This window comes from Petaurus breviceps, unplaced genomic scaffold, assembly GCF_028583685.1.
Source record: "Petaurus breviceps papuanus isolate PSGF00001 unplaced genomic scaffold, PetGlider_PUasm1.0 90849, whole genome shotgun sequence".
NCBI lineage: Eukaryota > Metazoa > Chordata > Mammalia > Diprotodontia > Petauridae > Petaurus > Petaurus breviceps.
Window position 1 is genome coordinate 18229410 of NW_027187361.1, and position 9816 is coordinate 18239225.

Consider the following 9816-nt stretch of genomic DNA (forward strand, 5'->3'; position numbering starts at 1 on the left):
TGTGTGTGTGTGTGTGTGTGTGTGTGTGTGTGTGTGTGTGTGTGTGTGTACACTCTGTCTCTGTATACAGGATACATTAGCAAGTAATATGATGCTAAGAATTGTGTATCAACTGTGAAAAAAGATAACGTATTTGTCAACTAGAGGATTATAAAGTAAGACAGCACTGAGATGCAGTGAGAGGTAGGGGAGACAGTGCTAGACTTGAAATTAGAAGGCCTTGGTTTGAATTCAGTCTCTCTTACATTAGCTTTGTGACCTTGAGCAAGATTCTTAACCTTATCAAACCTCAGTTTCCTCATTTGTAAAATGAAGATAATATTTTTTTCTTTCATTAATTACCTCTATATCTCTGAACTTGCCACATAGAATTGTTGTGACAGTCTACTGAGGTAATATATTTAAAGCACTTTGCAAACCCTAAGGACCTGTGTAAAAATCAGTTATCATAAATCAGTGTGATAAGGCAGAATTTTTTTTTAAATCAGCAGAATGAGAATATTGAACTAATATATAAGAAGATGGGAAAGGTATTAAAACTATCCATATCACAAGAGTAAATAAATGATTTTAAAGTAAAAAACATAATGAGTAGCCACAATAGTTTCCATGTCCATATAGGACAAATCAGGATTGTTTCCAAGGCTTATTAAGTGACAGAAGAGACCTGACTGGGCATATTTGTCAGGGGAAAAATATTGGAAGCATTTGGTGTAACTTAGAAGGAAATTCTGAATTTATAATTGTAGTGGATCAGGTAAAGGAGTTTTGTGTCTGAGATGACCAAAATGCTAGACTGCAGTAGGAGATGTGAGAAACGAAGTCCTATTTCAAGTCAGAAGATGAATAATTTGGACTTTCTCTGTTGTTCATTGGGAATCTCTGATTGGTCAGTATGGTCAGAAAAATGGGCAGCAAAACCAACTTTGGTACCAGATATTAATTTGAAGGGAGACTCGGGTTAGATGTAATTCATTCGGAGATTTGGATTACAGTTTTCTAAGTGAGAGCTGACCAAAAGCTATACTAAAATTGTGGCAATAGTTATGAATTAGAATTTCTAGATACAAGAGATATTTTGTAATGAGAAACAATGAGATGAGACATAGGCTAAAATGTGGAGTAATTCCTCCATTAAGGAACATAGGTATAGTCAAATTATATCTTGTTTCTACTTGTTGTTTTTGGTTTAATGGACCAGAAACAGAACTGCACGAGTTTTTGTTGCAGCACGCTTACAGTGTGTATCTTTTTATGTTTTAGGTAAAACGATCAAGGAGTAAGGGTGGTTTGGCCGGCCCTGATGGTACCAAGTCTGTTTTTGGTCAGATGTGCGCTAAAATGAGTTCCTTTAGTCCAGACAGCCTCCTCCTACCTCATCGAGTATGGAAAGTCAAGTTTGTTGGTAACAATGTTTTCCTCTATGATTTTTTTATTTATTGTACCTGCTCTCTAATATATTGATCTCAGTCACAAAAAATGGAAAAAAGATATATTTAAATAAACAAAATATTTTGTAAATGAATCTAAACATGAATACCATGAAGTTGTAAATATTCAGCTTAGAGCAAAAAAAAAATTGAATGTGAAAAGTTAAATGTTAAAGTTTTAATATACAAGTTAAAATTCAGCAAACATTTGCCACTTTGTTAACTGCTAGGAGTGTAGGTTGAGGAGAATGCAAACAGTTTGCTCTCCTAGAGTTCATATCTAGTAGAGGGTTGACTCCTGCACAACAGTGATGACTACGTGCATAAGAGAGCTGCAGAAACAAAGCACTATTTGAGTGAGGTCCAAGGAGAAAAAAGTCACTACTGATTGGAGATATCAGGACTCATCATGTATGTATGTATGTATGTGTTTCATACAGTCTGTTCATTTCTACCAACTTTTATTTTCCTCCCAAGGTGAGTCTGTGGATGACTGTGGAGGTGGTTATAGTGAGTCAATAGCAGAAATGTGTGAAGAACTTCAGAATGGACTTACTCCTCTCCTGATTGTAACTCCAAATGGCAGAGATGAATCTGGAGCCAATAGAGATTGCTTCTTATTGAACCCAGCTGCCAAATCTTCCTTGCATACAAATATGTTTCGTTTCCTGGGTAGGTTGCAGTAAACTGTCTAATGCTTTATTAATTTAGGACAGGACCCCTGCAATTTGAATCAGAAGACTTAGGTTTGAGGCCTCATTTCCTAATTCTTTCTTTGTAACTGTAGGGAAGTCCTCTACATTTAACCCCACTAAGTCTCATTCTTTCCATCTTTAAAATGGAAATAATATCTGGAGTATCTTTCTTGCAATTTTATTTGTGGGGAAAATACTTTGCACACCCTAGTGTAGCTTACAAATAAGATTTCCAACATTTGTATTTAGTAAAGAAATGTGATGATAAATGTGTCTAACTCTTTTTCCCATTGATGGAAAAAGCATGAAAAGTTGCTAGCCATTAAGAAATACAACATTTAGGATTTTAAAAATGGAAATTTAGAACAACCAGTGTCTATAAGAAATTTGCTAATCAATAAAAGATAATAAGAAGTAAAAGATTCTAAATTTACAGATTTTTTTTGTTGAGGCAAAGCACTTTGAACAAAAACTGAACTGTGTGGAATGTGAACTTTGATAGCATTAATGAAGTCCTAAAATCCCACTGAGTGCAATTGGATTCCCTGTTGTAATTTATGAAGGAAACTATTTAGACACTATTCTCAAAATATTTCTGTCATTTTTATTTTTAAAAATTGTCAGGTGTGTTACTAGGCATTGCTATTCGAACTGGGAGTCCTTTAAGCCTCAACCTTGCTGAACCTGTCTGGAAGCAGTTGGCAGGGATGAACCTTACGATTGCTGATCTCAGTGAGGTAAGGTAAAACATACTGCATTTACCAAAAATGGTAGGGAAAGAAATGTGCTCCTGGCAAGTAGAGATATATGACTAAGAAAATGTCACCTGGGGTGGCTAGGTGGCACAGTGAGTAGAGTGCTGGCCCTGGAGTCAGGAGGACCTGAGTTTGCATCCGGCCTCAGATGTTTAACACACACAAAGAAAAAACCTACCCGTGTGACTTTGGGCATGTTACTTAAACCCAATTGCCCTCCAAAAAAAGCAAAAAGGAAAATAATAATAATAATAATAATAATAAAGAAAATGTCACCTAGTATTATTTTTTAATTTTGAAAAATTTTTTTTTGTGTAGCCTAGGTTGTAGCTAAATTAGTTTATTTTGGTAAGTTAATAGTCATGTAGCTTAAAATTACAGAACCATAGAATCTTATTACTATGTCAGAATTGGAAAGTATTTGAGAGGTCATGAAGTCTAGATGCCTGCCTTTTTACAGATGAAGCACTTAAAACCTGTTTTAAGTGGGGTTTTTTTCCTTCTCAGAAGTTAGTTTTTAAAATTTTTTTCCAGTTACATGTAAAAATGATTTTTAACATTTTATTTCAAAAAAATTTAAATTCCAGCTTCCTTCCCTCTCTCCCCTCTTACCTCACCTAGAAAGTAAGCAATTTGTTATAGGTTATACATATGTAGTCATGCAGAACATATTTCCATATTAGTCATGTTGTGAAAGAGCACACAGTTTACTCCCCCACCCCTCCAAGAAAAACTCATGGCAAAAACAAAGAAAGTAAGAAATAGTCTGCTTTGATCTGCATTCCACCTCCATCAGTTCTTTCTCTGGACCTGGATGACATTTTTCGTCATAAGTCCTTTGGAATTGTCTTGGATCTTTGTGCTGCTGACAATAGCCAAGTCATCCACAGCTGATCATCATACGATGTTGCTATTGCTGTGTACAGTGTTATATGTCACTTTGGAGAAGCTTTTTTGAATGGAATTAATTTCATATTTTCTTCCAGGATGAAATACTTTTACAAAAAATATTTATTAACACAGATAGTATGAAGTACTAATAAATAGATTGTATTGTTAATGTGACACGTAAAGCATGTGATTTTATATAATTGTTTATTATTATGGAATGAATAATTTGGTTGGTTTAATAAGGAGATTATTTTCTTTTCAAAGGTTGATAAAGACTTTATTCCTGGGCTGATGTACATCCGGGACAATGAAGCTACTTCTGAGGAGTTTGAAGCAATGAGCCTTCCCTTCACAGTGCCAAGTGCAAGTGGTCAGGATATTCAGCTGAGCTCTAAATATACCCACATTACATTGGATAACCGTGCTGAATACGTTAGATTGGCAATAAATTACAGGTTTGTGGGAATTCTCTTTCTTAATTATTTAGACTTTATATAATGCTCACCTTTCTTAAAATGTTTTGGTTATATGTGATAAAATGCTTCTCATGGAAGTCTAAAATTTCCCAAGATCATGGGATCCATAGTTCCCGGATTGAGAGTTGGAAGGGACTTCCAAGATTATCTATTTCATTACTTTTGTTTTATGTGAAGAAATTGACACCCAGGGAGGTTATTCAGATTGTCTGAACTTGCCAGTAGAATGTGCTAGAGGCAGATTGGTCAGCTAATAAGTGGTTTGGTGTTTGTTTGCCATAATTTTATATCCTCAAAGCTATTTTTTTGGTTACAGGATCCAAGTTTCAATTTTTTTAGAGTAATAGCTAGACTAAAGGTAAACAAAACCACACAATTACTTATACTTTTTAAGGAATTGAATCATAGTGTAGAAATTGCAAGTTGAGGTCAGAGGTACTCTAATCTACATGGAAATTTTGTGGAAAAAGAGATTGTCTTTGCATTTCTTTGAATTCCCACCAATATCCACCCCCATATGGCCTTGGGGTGTGTAGCTGATAATAATCATTTCTTAGTGTTGTAACATATTACATTAACTTCTTGTCTCCTATACTAGATTATAAGCTCTTTGAAGACAACTGCCCTATTTCATACTATTTTCTACCCTGTATGGTACCTTATACATAGGAAGTGTTCAGTAAATATTTATAGATGGATTATTGGGATTATGATATGATCATTTGGGTTTTCTGGCAGATATTTTTGCCTTTTGGATCTAGAACATTTGTTCTGTCATATATATAACTAACCTCTAATTATTCTTTGGTAAGACATACTTTCTCTTAATAATTTGAAGGGACTTTTTTCTCTTTTTTCTTGTGTCTTACTCAAGGGGGATCTAATTAAATGTTATTAACTGCTTGATTTGTAAAAGCTTGTATCTTTTTATATAGCTTTCTACAACAGTATTTTTTCTTAATAATAATTATATACCATCTTAAATGAGCAAAGTATTGTCAAAATCATTGTTATTTGAGGCCTTTTATTAGTCAAGATGTAATATGGTAAAGAAATGAAACACCGGTATTGTGGCATTTGATAAAACTAGGGGAAACCCCGCTAAAGCCAGGAATTTAAAGCCCCAGCATCGGTCCTGACGTCTGCTCTCTTGTTCAGGCTCCATGAATTTGATGAACAAGTTGCCGCCGTGCGCGAAGGAATGGCTCGCGTTGTCCCTGTTCCTCTTCTTTCACTCTTCACTGGATATGAACTGGAAACTATGGTGTGTCCGCGTCGGTGCTCTCTGCTTCCATCGGGTTGCCTCTTGGGGTAGAGGTGGAACCTCCCTTGACGAGCCCAGACGTTGCTGTAGTTTTATTGTTTTGCTTCAGCTCAGCTTTGAATGCATGTTAATTGAAGCTAAAAACACAGTTAAATTGGATAGATAGTGCTAACAAAAATGACAATTAATGTAGGGGTTGTCTTGAGTTTAAATGCAGCATTTCTCTCATTCTTAAATCTCTGGAGTCAGCTGTTAAGCGTCTTACCAGTAATAACAGGTAATGTGTGTTAGTCATGTAAGACTTTCAGGGAAGAAAAGAATTAACTTTTTGTGTGGAAAATATAAAAGCTTGAAAGTTTTCAGTGAGGTCTAATGAGACGTTGTTTCCCCAGGTTTGTGGAAGCCCTGATATTCCGCTTCATCTCTTAAAATCTGTAGCCACCTATAAAGGAATTGAACCTACTGCGTCTTTGATCCAGTGGTTCTGGGAAGTGATGGAATCCTTCTCTAATACAGAGCGCTCTCTCTTCCTCCGTTTTGTCTGGGGCAGAACACGACTTCCTAGAACAATTGCTGATTTCAGAGGCAGAGACTTTGTTATTCAGGTAAGGTTGATGGTGTTGGTGGTTGAAAGCAGGAATTCTGTGACAATGGGAGAGTATTCCTTCACTGAATTAAAAATTCGTTTAATAGGTAATAAAAAACTGGATTAACTTTGATAAATTCATTTAGGTTTTCAGGAAAATGGAAAAAAGGTCTATTATTCTGGCTGTGCATAGCTTGAAGTCGTTTTTAATAGATTGTATTGTCACTGGTGGGTCTCACAGATTTGGACCGGCTCCTTTTATAAATCTTTTTATATTTCTTCAGTATTTTTGGACCTTCTCTTCTTTCCTGAAGTTTCAAACATCTGAAAAATATAACCTACCCCTACTGGTTTGGTAAATCTAGACGACTGAAAAGATCTTTCCATGGTTGGATAAGGCCATTCCTTTACCTGTTTTGTAATTTATCTGGCCACCATTTAGAAGATATCATGGTGTCAGGGAAGAGCAGAGTCATGAGACATTGGTTCAAGTTAAACATTGGTCCTGTCTCAGAGATGAGTTGTGTGGTCATGGGCAATCCTCTAACTTCTCAGAATTAGTTTCTTAATCGATAAAATGGAGATATACGATGTGCCTGCAGTTGTAAGGAAAGTATCCTTCATAGCTTGCAGTTCTGTTTAAATCTGGGTATCAATACACACTGAAATTTTGCAACTTTGTTGAGGTACCATGTATATACTAGTTGATGTATATGTTTTCTATAGGCTGTTTTTAAAAAAAAAAAAAAGCATTCTTTTCTATTCAGGATCATAGACCATTTGACCGAGAAAATCAGAAGGCTACGGAAAATATTAGTTTTGTGTCTGTAATAAGTTCTGTGCCATGGTCTTTCTGGCTGTAAAATAGATTTTACCTATCCATAGGGATATTATGTTAAATATAATAATCAAGCATTTTTAAGTGACTACTATGTACTAGGTGATGTTTTGCAAAGATAAATTGTACAGAGTATCCCAAAAACCTTAATGCTAAGACTTTTAGGACTCTGGGTGAAATTAAGATATGGTGCCTTAGAACTCAAACCTCAATACAGTTTGTCTAATGGGATTTCTTTTTAAGGGAAAAATAAATTTACTGAAGGATCATGTTTGAGAGTACTCTATAAGAATGTCTTGTGCCACTTTTTTCCTGGATGATTCTAGGAGATCTGTAAGGTTTGGAGCCCCCAGTTCATAATTCTCAAGCTATCCTTTGACCAGTTTCGCCAAAAGGCCACAATTTTGAAACGAATACTGTAAAATCAGAAGGCACTTTGAGAGAATTTAGTTTCCCTCTCAAGGAGTCTCCTGCTTCTATTCTACGCACGCTTCTCTGAGTTGTTTCCTAGATTTCTGGGTGGCAGGCATGTCTGTTGAGCTTATGGATTCCTGCTGACACGCTTTCATATTTCTGTCATCAGACATGGGAGACTAAAATGGAGACTTGTTCAGATGTCCCTTATTTGAATTGAGATTAGATACTGTATATTTGGCAGCCCCCATACATTAGAGGGTCCCTGCTCTGCGGTCAAGAAGTTAAGTGATGAATGCAAGAGCAGTAATTTACTATTTGTTGTCCTGTTTTTACTTAACCACAAATATAGTTTTAATATTTTTGCTTTTTAAATTAGCTCAATATGGTTTCCATTTGAAAAAAAAAATAATCGTGTCTATAAATTTAGTTCCTTATACATTGTAATTTCTGGTGTCCAGAGTTTAATGAAAATATAATAATTCAAAGCACCAACATTATGCTGCGGCTAATAAAAATGTCTCTCTGTCCAAGTGATCTAGAACAGAGAAAAATTAACCACAAATAGCAAAAAAGGAGACTGAGGCTATACATCTTACATCTTATATGTTGTATATTTATATAAAATCAGGTAATTTGTTTTTATGTTGCTGTGGTTGATATTCGTATCATGCATTTTTAAAGTGTTTGCTGAATTTCATAGTTCTTCTTTGCTGTATGATCTAAATTAATCTTTTTTTCACTGATAGGTTTTGGATAAGTACAATCCGCCTGACCACTTCCTTCCAGAATCGTACACGTGCTTCTTTTTGCTGAAGTTACCTAGGTATTCCTGTAAACAAGTACTAGAGGAAAAACTGAAATATGCTATTCATTTTTGCAAGTCTATAGACACTGATGATTATGCCCGGATAGCCCTCACAGGAGAACCAGCTGCTGACGACAGCAGTGACGATTCAGATAATGAAGATGCAGATTCATTTGCGTCGGACTCTACCCAAGATTATTTAACAGGACACTGAAGTGAAAACTTTATTGTCATAAGAAATGAGGTTATGTCAAGCACTGAGACAGAAGCCAGCATTGGCGTTCTGCTCCAGGACCGTTTGGAGTGCTGAATACTCGTGTATAACAAAGGAATATTAGTCTTCTCAACATGGGACAGGGAAAGTGTGTTGTTTGTTCACAATAGGAATAATGGTTTATGACCTATAAATCAACTTTGAGTAAATGGCACTGTATATGGACACTTAACATTCAGTTTGAAAGGTGAGGGTCACCCTTCCTCCACTCATTATGCTGCATCACATTTAGAACTTCTGTGTTTACTAAAGTGTTGTAAATGTTTATATGCATATGGTAGTGCAGCATCCGAAAAATAAGGAAGTGAAACATTTTTGATTGTGGGTGCAATAGATTTTTTTTCTTATTAAGTGTTGTACTGTGCATCTCCTTGATTGTATATTGGAAATATTGTGCAACTATTGAATAGTATTATAAATATTTTGATTAACTTTACTAGAAGTTTGTTTATTAAAAACTTTTTGAACATTAAATTATCAGTATTCCTTGAAATACATCCAGAGGTTATTAAATAATTAAAAAGGCCATTTGGTTCTCACTCTTCTCCCCATGTGTATATTTTAGCTTATGTATTATGTATCTTAAATTGATACCTTTCTGTGAACAGCATCCTGACTTTTATCATGGAAAGTATACTGTATATAATTAATTTGTGCCATGTATATGCAAAAATTATTATTTCCTTCAAATAAACCATCCATCACAAGAGTTTAGGCTGAACTTCTTATCGGCTTAGAATAGCATCAGTGTTTACTGTTTTTAAAAACCCTAGTCTTTATTTAACACAGAAATGATCAGTCCTTTCTGGTGAGTGACATATTGAGAAAATGATATTAAATATTGTTTCTTCCAAGAGTGCAAAAGTGTTTTATTTCTGGTGAAAGGTACTTTATGAAGGGAGAGGAGGCACTGCTTCAAATGAAAGATGAAAATAGGTAAAGCAATCTACTCTTGAAATTACTTGAAAAAGGGATTTTATGGATTATATAGTCCATTCATATTACAGACGAGAAAACTAAGGTTAGAGATGTTGAATAACTTGCCCATAGTGACACGAATACTTGGTGGTAGACCCATCTCCTTTAACTCATAAGCAAACCAGGGGATAACCAGGTGTATCTCCATCTTGGCCTGCATTTTATAGAGCTGTGATGCTTTCTTTCTTGAATTCTGTATTTCCTTAAACTCTTTTACTTTTTTTGTACATAGTACCAAAGTACCAAAAACCTATTTGAGTAGATTTTCTAGCTAGTACAGGAGGTGGCCACATCCTCATTGTTTGTGTTTAGCTACTGTTTATGTTAGTAATTTGTATCCTTTATAGTCTGGTTTTTTACCCTGAATCCTATTTGTAAATTCTGTCAGGGTCACAGTCTTTCTTCTC

At 35.3% G+C, this 9816-nt stretch overlaps 1 protein-coding gene across 3 annotated transcripts in view; it reads left to right on the forward strand.

The window, feature by feature from the left end:
- HERC2 (HECT and RLD domain containing E3 ubiquitin protein ligase 2) overlaps positions 1–9140 on the forward strand; it is a 234456-nt gene extending 225316 nt beyond the window's left edge. For all 3 annotated transcript variants that reach the window (XM_069072939.1, XM_069072941.1, XM_069072940.1), the window contains 7 exons: positions 1264–1405; positions 1908–2102; positions 2750–2862; positions 4036–4226; positions 5406–5511; positions 5904–6116; positions 8099–9140. In XM_069072939.1, coding sequence (XP_068929040.1) covers positions 1264–1405; positions 1908–2102; positions 2750–2862; positions 4036–4226; positions 5406–5511; positions 5904–6116; positions 8099–8371 — 1233 coding nt within the window. In that variant the 3' untranslated portion in view covers positions 8372–9140. The remainder of the gene's footprint in view (positions 1–1263; positions 1406–1907; positions 2103–2749; positions 2863–4035; positions 4227–5405; positions 5512–5903; positions 6117–8098) is intronic.
- Positions 9141–9816: the final 676 nt, after the last annotated feature.